This window comes from Hippopotamus amphibius, chromosome 1 (genome assembly GCF_030028045.1).
Source record: "Hippopotamus amphibius kiboko isolate mHipAmp2 chromosome 1, mHipAmp2.hap2, whole genome shotgun sequence".
NCBI classification, from domain to species: Eukaryota; Metazoa; Chordata; class Mammalia; order Artiodactyla; family Hippopotamidae; genus Hippopotamus; species Hippopotamus amphibius.
The window spans coordinates 4,234,046-4,248,863 of record NC_080186.1 but is presented as its reverse complement, the minus strand read 5'-3'; the positions used below and the strand labels follow the sequence as shown (position 1 = coordinate 4,248,863).

At 55.1% G+C, this 14,818-nt stretch overlaps 1 protein-coding gene across 1 annotated transcript in view; it reads left to right on the top strand.

Annotated features, from left to right (window-relative positions):
* The window catches only part of ACOT7 (acyl-CoA thioesterase 7), an 88,445-nt gene that overhangs the window by 49,101 nt on the left and 24,526 nt on the right, over positions 1-14,818 (top strand). Inside the window, 1 exon segment of the mRNA XM_057745609.1 lies at positions 13,871-13,987. Coding sequence (XP_057601592.1) covers positions 13,871-13,987 — 117 coding nt within the window.

The following is a 14,818-nucleotide window of genomic DNA, read 5'->3' as shown; positions in this document are numbered from 1 at the left end:
AATGGGCCCTGGGCCTGTCAGAATCGGAGAATGGGCCCTGATTTGAGATACAGTTTTCAAGTTTGTTTCTGTTTTTAACTAATCTTCTTTTGTGTATGGGTTTTTCTTTTCCCCCAATTTCATGATTATTTTCCTCTTTCAACCAAACGTTGGTCATGATGCCCTTAGACCTGATTGACTTAGTCCTCCCTAAGGGGAGCTCTGCTTTACAAGAGAGGGTACTTTCCAGGCCCGGGTGTGTTGTAACAAGCAGGGTGTCTTTCTGCTCAGAGTAACCATGGCCTCGCCAGCTTTCTTGTTCTTCACTAGCCCTTGCTGTCTGAAGACCGGGCTTCTGTAACCGCTTTGTTTTTGAGCCTCATAGAGCTCTGTTCTACCTGAAATTTGCAAAACTTTATGCTAGAATTTTTGCCTATTTTATCCAGATGAAGTTGGAAGTTTACTAAATATGGCGTTTCCACCATTGCCGTCTCCTTGGCAAAAAGTTTATACTCTTCAGTCCAACCTTTCCGCACCTGCTGAAAGGCGTCCATGAAATGCAGGGACGTGCTGTAAGTTGCTGGAATCCCCTGGAAACCTACAGCACGTCCTGCTCATTTGTGGTGCACGTGTGGCTGCATTTAAAACAGGCGCGTTTTTTAAATGTGTGTGAAAGAAGTGTGTATGATGGCTGTACCACATTTAGTGCCTGTTTTAGTAGCGGTTTTGTGCTCGTGACTTAAAAATCAGGCCTAATAATTTTTCCAAACCTAATCACATCTTATAGTGCCTCGTAACTCACCAGGCGCGAAGGAACAAAATAAACAGCATGCTGAAAACACTGAGAACGGTGATTTTATTGTATTTTCCTATAGAGAGAATGCTGTCGGCAAGAATGGCATCTAAGTCGTTTGAACGAAAGTCTTCTGTAAACTGTAATTCAGTAGATGCCAGTCGCAGGAGAAAACGGTGAACTGAGGTGGATGCCAATTTGGCTTTTATTCAGTAATTCTGCGCTGCGCGCGTGTCTTTGAAAAACTCCTCCCCTGTCCTGTTTTCTGTGATTTTCACACATTGGATAGTCTTCATCTTGAGGACCAGCTGCTACGCTGCTACTTAAAGCGCACACACACACAATCCGGGTCTTGGCAGCGCTGAGCTGGTGAGAGGTGCCGTGGGAAGGGTTGGAATCCAGATGGAATCCAGGACTTCCATCAGACACTGGGTCTTCCCTCCTTCCCCGGCTGCAGGGACATGGAGAGAACAGAGGTGGGGAGTGAACCAGAGGGCGCGGAGGACGTTGGTCTGCTGTGTGGGAAGGCAGGCTGGCTGCTTCTCCGTGGGTCTGAGTTTCAGGGCCTCTGTGCAGAAGCGCTGGCCGGGCTCTCGGCTTCTGCCTTCCGAGTCCTGCGTGGATTGATGCGAGGTCCTCTCTTTCTCCTCTTGGAAGTTCTGGGATCTCAGCCCAGAAAAGGCCGTTTCCCCTCTGCTCTCCCCTCCCCCAGCCCACCCCCGTGGTTGGTCGTACAGCTGAAAGGGGTGACCTGGAGGCTATCTGTGGGGGTATTTTGGTTCTTGCAACAGCTAAGACTTTTTATAAACTCACCTGAACACTCATCCTTGATAAAAAGCACTCGGAGTGGGAATTGATTTTACTTCCCCAACGTGATAAAAGCCCTAAAGCGAGCATCCTACTCAGAGGGGAAGCTCGGAGGATCTTCCCCCGAGGTCAGGAGTGAGGCGGGGCACCCACATCGTGCTGCTGGTTACCGTTGTTTGGGAGGTTTTAGCCACTGCAGTAAAACAGGAGGAAAAAAATAAAGGCGTGGGAATTGGCAGGAAAGACATAAAGCTGTCTGGCTTTGCAGATGGTACAGTAACATACCTGGAGAACTCAGAGATTCAGTGATAACAATAACTCAAGTAATTAAAAATTCAGTAAGGTAGCAGCACATAAAATGAATAATAATTTAAAAAGCTTGCCTGAAATAGAAACACTGCTTTTCGTTGTTTTGTTTGCAGGTCTGTTTGTTTTCTAAGGTGTGTTTTGTGTCTCTGAATTTTAACTCGATCATGAAACATGACTTTTTCATAATTTGATAAAAAGATGGGGTTGGTTCTGTGTCCATGCCTTTGCTTCACCTTCTTAAAGGTCTCACTCCCTTCTCCCGTGTTGGTTCCTGAGGTGTCCTTTACTCTGATTTCTTTCCTGGGGCAGTCTCCTTGCCTGTCCCTCTGCCTGCTGTTTCCACGTGGGTTTCCCAGCCCGAGAAGGGGGTGTTGCTGCCACAACTGGCCCGATGTGAAAGGAAGCACGCTCCCCAAAGCCGGGACCGCTGTGCTTTGCCAAGACGGATCTGGCTGAGAGGGGTGGGTCAGAGAGGGGAGACCCTGGAGGCGGGGCCCCGCAGCTCTGCCCGCGGCGCGCGTGGCTCAGCTGTGGGCCCCTGCTGCCTTGTGGCTCACAGCTCCCCGCACTCACCCTGTGGCTTTCTTTCCCTCAGCGTGCTTCTGGCTCTCCTGCCTTGGTGTCTTTGTCACCCTGGTCTTCCCATCTGGCCCCGTCTGCCTGCCCATCCCAAACCCCGTGTCCTCCTGGTGCTTCCTGAGCCCCGTCCTCGCAGGCAGCTGCGCCCTCCCTTCCTCACCCGCCAGGTCACGCCACGGCGCCTCTCGTTCTGCCGCCGGTGCCGCTTGTGGTCTCCTCAGGCGCTCGTTTCTGGAGATCCCCACCTTCCTTATCCTTCGTTGCCCCTCTCCCACGGTGCTCTGCGGAGAGGGAACTTGGTGAGTGGCCGCTGAGAGAATGGAAGAACTCTTTTGGAAAGACGGGTTGAGTTGACGCTGCTGTGTCCTGAGCCACTGGCAGCTTTTCTCTTCGAATCATGGGGCATAAATCCAACGGCACACGTGGCTCCTGTGTCCTCAGATCCAGCTGCCAGGTTGGGCCCACTCGTGGGACAGGCTCTGCCCGTGCTTCGCAGCGCCCTGTGGTGGCCACGCCCCTGCAGGGGACCCATGTCCATCTGCTTGACACTCCACCCCCACCCCCAGCACTGGCGCTTTCTGCTCAGTCCCTTGGGGTGTCTGTACTCCATGTTTCCTGTCTGCCCCCATCCGGTCCCTCTTGGGGTCTTCCTGGAGCCTCCTGCCACAGCCGAGGGGCAGGTCTGGCCCTCACAGTTCACCCGGCTCCCCCCACCTGGACACCACCTTCCCAAGGCCCAGGATCACCCTTCCCTGCTTTTCTCTGCCCACTGCCACCCCTTCAGTCCCCGTGCTGCTCCGCCTTCCTTCCTTTCCTGCCTGGCATCGGGTACCCGGGGCCCCACCCTCGCCCCCTGCACTCCCTGCCCCAGGACTCCTCTGTCTCACACCAGGCTAGGCCGGTGGCTCCCGTGTTTGTGGCTCCAGCTCCAGCTGCTTCTTTAGGACCAGCCGGCACGGCTGACGGTCTCTCCGACTTGATGTCGGACACAGAGTCCTCCGTTCCCCCCAGCCTCCCCTGTGGTGGCGGCCAGGCCACCCTTCTGGTTGTGGAGCCGGAGTTCCTGCAGTCTTCTGGGACTCAGTCTCTCTTGCAGGCTTTCCTTCTCACCCATCAGCCCGTCCTTTGGGCTCTGCCTTCTATACATCAGCATCTGAGTTCTCACCACCTCCGCCCTCACCTCCAGGGTGCGCGTTACCATGGAAATGGACTCACACCTGGTCCAAGTTCCATGACCAGGAACAACCCTGCAGCCTCACTGGTCCTCTCAGAGCCAAAGGCAGGTCAAGCCGGGCCTGCTCAGCCCCCGCAGTGGCTCCTGTCTGACTCCAAATAGAAGCCCAGCCTTCGTTCGTGCCTCTTCTCCCCTCACATGGGCTCCAGGACCTGCCTCCCCACACGCCGCCTGCTCCAGCATGTCACCTCCTGGGCTCTGCTGCTCGGGTCCCTGGGCCACGGGACGTGGAGGGGGCACACGTGCACCTGGCGGCTTTGTGCCTGCTCTTCACTCTGCCTGGGTCGTGGTCCCCAGACAGCTGTGCAGATGCCTCTCTTTGGCTGCAGGTCTCTAGAGAAAAGGAGAGGCCTTTCCTGACCACTCCAGGTAAAATAGCCGCCACCCTGACCTGCCTGCTCCCCGGGCCTGAACGGATACATTTCCTGCAGTGTAGACAGGTCGCGTGCAGAGTGAAGGGACCAGAGGGAGTGGAGACAGTCCCTGCGTGGGCAGAAGGGACACAGAATTGATGGGGGAGACAGCGGGTCAGCCTCCCCCCACCCCAGGATGTGTGATGACAGCTCGCTGACTCAGTGAACACCTGGCAGCCCCTCCCGTGTGCCAGCCCCGTGTGGGGCCCGGGGAGGCAGTCACGGCCCCTCCTGAGATGTCTGGAGTCAGACACATCGTCTGCTAAACGTCCAGCAGCCAAGGGGACACACACGGGACCCTGAGGCTGGGGGACCACACGGGACCTGAAGGAAGAGGCGGAGGCAGAAATGGCAGCCCCGGGGAGGCAGGGGGCATGTGGGCCGAGAGGAGCTGGGGCCAAGCGAGGGGGGTCCAGGAGGCGAGGCGCCAGGATGCCCGTGTCTGCTCGGTTTTCGTGGGGCAGTTGTAAAAACGTGGTGTTCTGCGCCTGGAGAGGGAATTGATGTCACTGAAAAATATAGAATGAGGCACAGGTGCTCCTCTCTGGTCCTGTGACCTTGTTTCATCGGAGCCCCTGCTGCGCAGTGGACGGGGCATCAGACCCATGGCCGGGAGGAAGCGAGGAGGTGAGGGGGGTGTGTTTCCTCCTTTCGGGAACTTCGGGTCTCGTGGGGTCAAGAGGTGAGAGGGCGAAGACCGGTTCGGGCCCCAGCTTCTTCGTCGTGAGGCTCAATCGCGTTAGGCAATGGCCCCATTCCTTCCAGTCCTCACTTTCTAAGAACACTTGTGTCTGAAAGTACCACTCTCTGCTGCTGAGGCTCCAGAGAGAGGCTTCCTGTCCATCTGGATGCAGGGCAGGAGCTGGGGTCTGGCCACAACCCCGGAACCCTAGGTGCTGTGAACTGGCTGAAACCACGGCCTCTCCCGCCCCCCTGGACGGGCCATGAGGTTCCTGCCTCCCCGGTCAAAGGGCCTGCTGATCCCCACGCCAGGACTGGTTTTCTCCGGCCCACACGGGTCCCCTCGGCAGCTGGGGACACGTGTGGCTCCTCTTTCCGAAACACAAGACATCTCGCTTGAGAAACCCGGTCAGCCGTAGAGCCTGAGTGCGTCCTTCCCTACGAAGGCCTGGTGCTGTGGGCTTTGGTGCCCCGCTAGTCAGCTTTTGCTTCCTCTTTGGCTGCGATCGTTAGGGGCGCACACGGCAGACGTCCCCTAACAGTGTCTCTCCTGTTCACCGCCAGGAGCGTGACGTCCTCAGTGTTAGCCTTCACCCCGACCGCAGCCTGGACGCCTGAGAGGACACGGACGCCCACCGCGTGGTTCTGGGCTGTCGAAGATGTGAGCTTGGCTTGTGTGGACCCCAGCGAGGCCACCACCTCCCGCTGGGAGGGGGCTCGTGTGTAACCACTGCCACCTTTCCCTGCTCTCCACGGCCCTCGGGACAGGAACGTGCGTGCCCTGCTTTCCCTGTGGCCTGTTCAAAACAGGGAAGGCGCTGATTCTCAGAAGCAGTGAGCAGACTTCGTTGTGGTTTGCTCCAGCCCCCTGATGCAGAATGTGAGCGGGAGCACCTGGCCACGTGCTGGGCAGCCCTTCCCCCAGCCCCCTGGATCTGCGATGCTCCGGGCGTGGGGGGGCCACGTCCAGCTCTGCCTGCGGCCTCCGCCAGAGCCCACCTTTGACATTTTGTCACTAGAAACCAGTCGTCTTCACTACACTGTGCATTAATTGTCAGAAGTAACCTTTCTTAGCTACCTTAATTGATATTCCTCTGCCGTTGGTCCCGGTTCCCCGAGACCTGCAGGGACATTTGGAACCTGGTGCGGAGAAGCCAGACGGTCTCGGGAGGCTGTGGCTCAACCGGCTCTTAGAATAACTCCTCCTGTGGTTTCCAAACGGTGGGCCAGTTAAAATAAGATGAACTTACTATCGCTTTCTTAAAATAGGAGGCCGGCACCCACGCTCCGTCAGCCGGGATTAAATATAGAAACGGGCCATTGCAGACAGCCACCCACGGCGCGGTCGGCACGCCGGGCTCCGAGCTGGTGACCACTGCGTTGGGTTTGCACAGTCGCGACCCAGGCAGCCAGGCGGGGCCGGGAAGAGAAAATGCAGACTCTATTGTTAAGCCAGTCAACATGTTGTCAATACTTTAAAAAAACAAAACAAAACAATAAAACCCCAAAAAACCCTGTAAGCAGCTAAATGTTAGATTCCAAAATGTCTTTGGTACCCGATGTTTATCTGTATGTTCGTGGCCAGGCAGGTCTTATGTGTTTTCCTTCCCATAATTCCTAAAATGAATGCTGCGTCCAAAGACAGCAGATCTTACAATTTTGTTGTCATCTTTTTAAGTGGCGAGTCTTGGGTGATAGGGACAGCTCAGAACAGGCTAATTTGCCAAAGTTCTTTTCCCACCATTGGCAGCACCTGTTGTACCTAAATGGGAAGGAATTGATGAAGTTTTTCAGTGAGAACCTGGAAAGAGGCATTTTTGAGAAAACTCAGATACTTGATATTTTTAATTAAAATGTAAAACAGTGAAGGGGAGACGGTGACTTCCAGTGTCTAAGAGAGCTGGTGGCTTCCTCTGGCAGGTCACAAGGCCTGGCTGGGCAAAGTTAGAGGAAGGGCAGTTACAAACCAGGCAGCTGGTTTTCTGGTTGCTTTTGTTTTAAAACAAAATTTACTTCTCTCAGCGGACACATTGATGGTAATATATTGTGTCTGCAGCCATAGATGAGGGTATTTTGTGGTAACAGTCTTTCTTTATAAACGTCATAACAGGATGCGATTATGTGGATTTTATTGTCATTTCTGCAAGGGCCATTTTCTCTTAGCAACAGAGAGCAAGAAGGTCTCAGCCCCGCCCCACGCGGCCACCGGAAGGCGTGAAGAGGGCTCGTAGGCGACATGCTATCACACAGGCAGGCCTTGTTTCACTGAGCTTCCCTTTATTGTGCTTGGCAGGTGCTTTTTTTCAGTTGAAGGCTTGTGGCAGCTCTGCTTTGAGCGCGTCCGTCAGCACCTTTGTTCCAACAGCATTTGCTCACTTCATGTCTTGTCACATTTTGCTAATTCTCACAACATTTCAAACTTTTGCAGTATTACCGTGTTTGTGATGGTGATGTGTGATCAGTGATGTTCGACGTTGCTGTTGCAAAAAGATTACAACTCGCTGAAAGCCCAGATGATGGTTAGAATAAGTTCTTTAAAGTTTGTACATTGCTTCTTTAAATATAAATTTATTTATTTATTTATTTATTTATTTATTTATTGGCTGCATTGGGTCTTCATTACTGCACATGGGCTTTCTCTTGTTGCAGCGAGTGGTGGCTACTCTTCATTGCGGTGCATGGGTTCCTCATTGTGGTGGCTTCTCTTGTTGTGGAGCACGGGCTCTAGGCACGCGGGCTTCAGTAGTTGCAGCACGTGGCCTCAATAGTTGTGGCTCACGGGCTCTAGAGCACATGCTTGGTAGTTGTGGCACATGGGCTTAGTTGCTCCTTGGATCTTCCTGGAGCAGGGATCAAACACGTGTCCCCTGCGTTGGCAGGCAGATTCTTAACCACTGCGCCACCTAGGAAGTCCCTGTACATTGCTTTTTTAGACATAATGCTATCGCACACTTAATCGACTAGTATCAATGTAACTTTTATGTGCACTGGGAAACCAAAAAATTCATTCACCCCCCTCTGTTTCTAAATTCCCTGTATTTCAGGGGTCTGAAACCGAGCTCGCAGTGTCCCAGAGGTGCCTGTAATCTCGGTTTACGGGATCAATTCTCTTCCCTCTAGGTAGCCTCCAGAGTCCGCTTTGCACACAGGAACCCCAGAGGGCCTGGCTGTGCTTCACGCTTCTCCGTCACGTTTGTGAGAACAGACTCGGGGTTGTGGGAGCCGCAGGCACAGGTTTCTGCTTCCAGCTCTGGCCCCATGCTTCCTGCCTACACAGCAGGGGCCGGGAGCCCTGCCTGTAAAAGGCCAAACACTGAGTTCTGCACAAGTCTAAGTTCTTTCCCCTGGAAAGTTTGTCCGTGTAGTTTGTCCTAAAATATACCCTGCTGTCACTTCCCACTGACCCCACCATGGTCCCCGGGCAGGAAAGATAGCATAGGTGGGTGGAGATGGTCCAGGCAGGAGCCATCTGGAGCTCCTCTCCTGTGAAGCTGACCTCCTGTCCGCAGTGCTGGGATTCCTCCTCATCCTGGCCACCAGTTGCCCGGATGGCACTGTCCCAGTACCTGGGATAAACCCTGATTTGGGGTATCATCTGATACTAGACTTGCATGGCGGGTCATGCCTGCCCCCGACCTGGGCCCTAGAGGCCACGGACTCAGTCCAGGAGTTGCCGCTGTAAGAACGTGTTTCCTGTCTGATCTCCCAGCTCAGATTTGTGTGCTAGCTGTTGGGGTCGGCAGGGGGCTGTGTCTTCAAGTGTGAGGTGAGTATCGATTTTGTTATCAGACACGCCCCCTAGCAGCACCCTGGCTTCCCCTGGCCTCACCTGGACTAACTGTGATTGTCACCCAAGTACGGGCCCTGCCACTTGCTACTGGAGCTGTCTCCCTGGGTTGACTCGGCGTTCCTTTGGCCCCTGGTTCTCTTACTTGGTTAGCAGCCCTTTCTGAGTGCTGTGTGTCGGGCTCTGAATGGGCCAGGACATGGGGACGATGCGACGGGGCCCCACCCTGTGCTGGCTTCCATGGCGTGGTGTCACATGATGTGACGGTCTGGGGGTGCCGCATGGGCTAATGGGGCACCCCCACCCCGTGTGCCCTGGGCTCAGAGCCCATCCCGGCCGGCACACGCCCTGGATCCTGCAGTATGTTTAGTAACAGTGAAGTCCCCTGTGGAACCTCTACCGCACTTCGGATAAATGGAGCAAAACGCCGGTTGAAGGAGCTGATTATTACTTGTCCCATTTAGTCTTCCATTCTTTTTTTTTTTTTTTTTTTTTGGTGCACGGGCTTAGTTGCTCCGTGGCATGTGGGATCTTCCTGGAGCAGGGATGGAACCCATGTCCCCTGCCTTGGCAGGCAGGTTCTCAACCACTGTGCCACCTAGGAAGCCCTAGTCTTCCATTCTTAACAGCGTCTGCTTTTCAGGATGAACAAAGGGATTAATTGTAGGTACTGTCTATATTCTAAGCATTAATCCCAATATAAATTCTTTTTTTCCCACCTCCAAGTCCCCCCTCCCCCGGTGACACCACTGGGTGACCTGGGAGCTCTGGGTCCGGAACCCCCCACCCCTGCACACACCAATGCTCCTGCCGCCCCCACCTCTCACCGTGACCTTGAGCTCTCTTTCCCGCAGCCCTGACTTAACTTCATTATCACGGGATCTGGATGGAGAGGCGGCATGGCTTCTGGTGTGGTCACGGGCTGGTCCCCACTCCTGCCCGAGCGAGTGACCCTGGACACGCCCTTCTCTCTGCTTCCTGCTTAGTAAAACGGAGACAGGCTGCTGTCCCGGGGGTGGAGGGGGGCCCGCACTCGTTCATTCATTCGTTTGTCTTACACTCAGTGTCTGCTCAGCCTGCTGTGGGGCAGGTCCCGGGGGTCATCGGTGAGCAGCAGACAGCGTCCTTCTGGCCCGAGGGGCTCTGCGCCGCACGCTGGACCCCGTAAACGCCCGCTGTTCTTTGCTAGTTCTCTGCTCTCGCCACCATCCTGCGCCAGACCCCAGTGTCGCCTTTCTTTGTTTTTCTCTTGGAGAAAATCCCTGGCTTTCTCTGTCTCATTTGTCCTCAGAAGGACCCTGATGTGGCTGAGTTTGCGGGTGCCTCCACCGAAAAACAGGGCAGCTGCACAGAATACAGGTTCCATCATGAGTCTCTCACGTCCTCTAGTTAAAACGCCCTCAGCACCAGCACCCTCGCGCTGCAGTACACACATGCTTTCTGCCGGAATCCTCCGTCTCTTCATCCTTTTTGGAGTCAACTGTTTCTAGGCTCGGGGTCGGCCTTTTATTTACGTGATAAGTATCATCTCTGCTGCCGTGTTTCGTGGCAAATGCAGCCTGTCTGGACCCGACCCCAGGCACTGAATGAGCTTTTTTTTTCTTAATTAATTAATTAATTAATTAACTTATTTATTGGCTGCGTTGGGTCTTTGTTGCTGCGCGGGCTTTCTCTAGTTGCGGCGAGTGGGGGCTACTCTTCCTTTGCAATGTGAGGGCTTCTCAGTGTGGTGCTTCTCTTGTTGCGGAGCACAGGCTGTAGGCACTCAGGTTTCAATAGTTGCAGCACGCAAGCTCAGTAGTTGTGGCTTGTGGGCTCTAGAGCGCAGGCTCAGTAGTTGTGGCTTGTGGGCTCTAGAGCGCAGGCTCAGTAGTTGTGGCACATGGGCTTAGTTGCTCCATGGCTTATGGGACCTTCCCAGACGAGGGCTTGAACCCGTGTCCCCTGCATTGGTAGGTGGGTTCTTAACCACTGCGCCACCACGGAAGTCCCTGAATGAGCTTTGTTTGCCACTCACCGTACTTGGAGTAAGCCTATGGGAAATGCCTTCCGAATTCAATGGATTCATGCTGAGTCCATTCGAGAGTGGGGCCACTTGTCCAGCTGCTCTAACAACCTGATTTTTTATGAGGTAGGTCAGCCTAGGAGCACTCAGTCCGGGCTCTCTCGCTCCCTCTAGGACACGCACACACAAGCGGGTGCACACTCTGACGCCACGACCTCATCGGCAGGTGGTGTGTGTCACCCTAGCCGGCGTGTCTCCTGGTAGTCTGAGACATTTCCCACCTCTTTCTTTGTTTATCCGCTAAACCTCAGATCTCTACCCAAAGCCCCGAATTAAATCGGGGTGGAGTTCAGCCATGCTCCCTAGTCCCTGCGTCTCTGGCCGGGGCTCCCGGCTCCTCCTGTTCGCTCCTCAGTCACCTGCGTGTCGCTGCTGTCGCGTCTTCCTCTTTGCAGATGCAGAGCCCGGAGCTCGGGGGAAGATGTGCCCGCTCAGGGTCCCCAGCCAGGTGGGGGCGGGGGCACGCACGCCCGGGCCGTCCGCCTGGCTCTGAACCACTGTGTGGGAGGGACGGCACCCTCCCCCCAGGTGACCTGGATGACGGCCTGTGTTTCCACCTCCTTGGAGCCCCGGGCAGGGGAGGTCTTGGCTGCTGAGCCAGCACGGGCCCCGCCTTCATCGAGCCCCCTCCCTCACTGTGGGTAGAAGGGCCAGGAGGGCCTCCTGCTGGGTGAGGCATGGCTGCCCCTGTCCATTTCCAATATGACTTAAAACAACCCACCAGAGACTCCTCGCAAAGCCAGGTGTGACCCTGTGTCTTGGACCTTGAGCGCCAAGCTGCTTGAAGCCCGGAGCCTCCCTGCCCTGCCAGCCGCACAGGGATAAAACCTGGCATCCGTGGTTCTATTTTCTGCCAAAGAGCCGTTTCCCCAGCGTCTAATTGATTTGCATTCTTTGGAATGGGACCTTGTGTGACTTTGAGCCTCCGTTGTTAATTTGAAAACTGGGGATGCTGATACCGTCCTGCGTGGGTGGAGCAGAATGACACAGAATCTTTGAACCTGCTGTGGGAGTGGCAGATGCCAGCTACCACTCCGGCGTCTCTGCCCTGTCGTCCCCGTGCTCGGTCATCGCCATCAGGCAGCAGGATCTTGTGTGAGAAAAGTCGTGGTAATAGGAGCATAATTTTAAAATCAACACCCCTAATTTTTTTTTAAAAAAAGCTTTTTACTATGGAAACGCTGAAATATACACAAAAGTAGGGAGACGAGTATATCAAACCCCTGGGTATCCCTATGCCAGACCTCTCCCTGCTCTCACGCTCCTTTTAAGTAGCATCTTCTGCTGTAGTATCTGTACAAGACCCCTGGTCCAGTACAGAAGAGGCTTCTGTTTTTTAGTTATATAGTATTTTGTCTCCCCCTCAACAGTAAAGAGCATTTTAATGAATCATCAATGTTTAAAAATTGGCAGACTCCTCATAAACACGTAGGTTCCAGGCGTCTCGTGAAATGTCATTAGTCTGGTCGTGTGGGACCCTTGTTCCTCGGGGTGAGGGGCAGTGGGGGGCTGGGCAGGAGCTGTGCTGTGGAGGGGCCCCGGCCAGCTCTCCTCGCTGTCCCGCTTCACCTGCCTGGCCCTGCAGGCCCTGGAGTCCACACGCCCCGCCGGAAACATGACTCCCCAGCAGCCGGGCTTTCCCGCGTGGGACAGAGTTGTTTTTTCTGCTTCTCTGTGTTGTTAGAAAGTATTCTGTACCCTTGGGTGAATGTACGTAACTTTCTAAGATTTCTGAGAGTTGTCAGGTAGATCCGTGTCATTTTGCTGCTTTCATGGGTCAAAAATGGTTAAATATTGGCCATTTCATGTCATTGACCTAATAAAAGATACGGTTTAAGTTTTGAAATGTGAAATAAGAAGCCTGTGGTGTTGTTCTGGCGGGGCAAGAAGTGGGGGGGGGGGGGGGTGAGCAGCAGGTGTGCCGTCCTGACCCCCCAACAGAGGCGCGGGGAGCAGAAGGGAACCTCTGCGGCCTGAGGCTTCAGACACCTTGCCAGCCCGCTCGCCTCGCTTGTTTGGTTTCTCACGTAACAGCTTTATTGGGATGTAATTCACATACCGTACAGCTCACCTGTTACAAGTCATGGATTTTTAGTGTGTTCACAGAGTTACACAACCGTCACCACAGTCCCGTGTAGAATGTTTTCATCACCCCAGAGGGAGACCTCATACCCCACTCACAGCCGTTCCCCACGTCTCCCGAATCCCCTGCCCCTACGCAACCATTCTTCTTTCTGTCTGTGTGGATTTGCCTATTCTGGACATTTCACAGAAATGGAATCCTCCCATATGTGGTCTTTGTGTCTGGCTGCTTTTACTCAGATTCAGGTTGTAAAGGTTCATCCACATTGCAGCCTGTGTCCGTACTCTGTTTCTTTTTACTGCTAAATAATATTCCAGTGTTGGATAGGTCACGTTTTCTTTGTGCGTGTATTGGCTGGTGCACGTTTGGGTTGCTTCCATTTGGGGGATGTTCTGAGTAATGTTCTCACGGGATCAAAAACGTGTGTACAGTGTTTGCGTGAACACCTGTTTTGATTTCTCTTGAGTGCACACCTAGGCGTGGAATTGCTGGGTCATGTAGCCGCTCTTCAGCCTTTTGAGAACCTCCCAGCTGTTTCCAAAGGGGCCGCACCACTTCCATCCCCTCCAGCCGTGTAGAGCAGGGGTCCCCGACCCCTGGGCCACAGACCGGTCCTGGTCGGCGGCCTCTTAGGAAGCGGGCTGCGCAGCGGGACGTGGACAGCAGGCGGGCGAGAGAGCGGAGCTTCGTCTGCTGCCGCCCTCGCTCCCCACGGCTCGTGTCGCCTCCTGAGCTGTCCCCCTCCACCCCCCCTCCATGGAAAAATTGTCTTCCAGGCCCTGGTGCCAGAAAGGTCGGGGACCGCTGGTGTGGAGGGCTCTGCTTCTCCATGGTCTCACCAGCACGCGTCATCTGGCTTTGTGACGGGGGACATCCCAGGCGAGAGTGTGACGGATCTTTCCTGGCAGGATAGGATACCCACAGAGGTTAGGAGAAGGGGCGTCACTTTGCCAGCGGCCTACAGCCTCGGCCGCGGTCACCTGCCGAAGCTCCCAAGGGAGCCAGGTGTGCAGCCTGAGCTTCAGCCGGCCGCAGCCCTGCTGGTGGGAACGGGGGCGTCGTTTCCCATGACTTGTTTCCGGGACGGGCCGTACGCCCCCCTCCTCCACGCCTAACCTGATGCCTTGCCCTCCTCTGCAGGGGTCACCATGAAGCTCATGGACGAGGTGGCCGGGATCGTGGCCGCGCGTCATTGCAAGACCAACATAGTCACGGCTTCCGTGGACGCCATTAACTTTCACGACAAGATCCGGAAAGGTAACAGAACTCCGCCGACAAAGAGGGGGGCAGCCTGGCTGCTTGGGTTCCGTGTCCAGTTTGCTTCTGGTTCACCCTGCCTCCCCCGGACCGTGGACTCTGCCCATTTGCTGCCTTTGGTGATGAACCTGTGAAGTTAGAGGTTGCTGGTTTGACTTCTCCGTCTGGTAAATTCTGTAACTCGGGGGTGATCGAGGCCTTTATCCTGCAGCACAAGCTCATTGTCTTAAAATGCCGCAGGCACGGAGCTCTCTGAAGACCCTCTGTGCACAGTGGCCGCGACCACTGCCATAGATCCCGTGGCGGCACGTCAGCTTGGCGGGGTGGGGGGGTGGGTGGCGGGCAGCTCACCCGTGTTGTAAGCAGTGGCAGGGTCAGAGCAGAGAAGCCGCCAGCCCTCTCCTCGGCCAGCCTGCCTGCACCGTCCAGGGTAGCGCTGGTGGTGGTGGTTTTCCCGAAACAGTGCTCTAGCCTCGGCCCCACCCGGAAACGGTCCCCATGCTTGTTTCACATGAATGCTCATCTGTCCCTCCTGGCACGTGTTGATTTCTGTCTGTTGTGTGTTCTGAGATGAGGCCGTGTGCCCCTGGAAAACAGCCTTTCACCATGGGGTCGGGGGTGTCCAGGCTGCGAGAGCCTGGCTGGTTCTGAAGAAGCCTCACTGGGAAGGCAGCCGTTGGAAAAGCTGTCGGTGAGACCCGTCCCGGCCGTGGGGGTGACAGAGGAGAAGGAAGGGAGGCTGACCCCTTGCCACAGGCCTTGAGGAGCACCGCTAAGCCTGGCAGTGCCGGGTCCAGAGCCCTGGAGGCCCCATCCAGCCCTCTGAGGCCC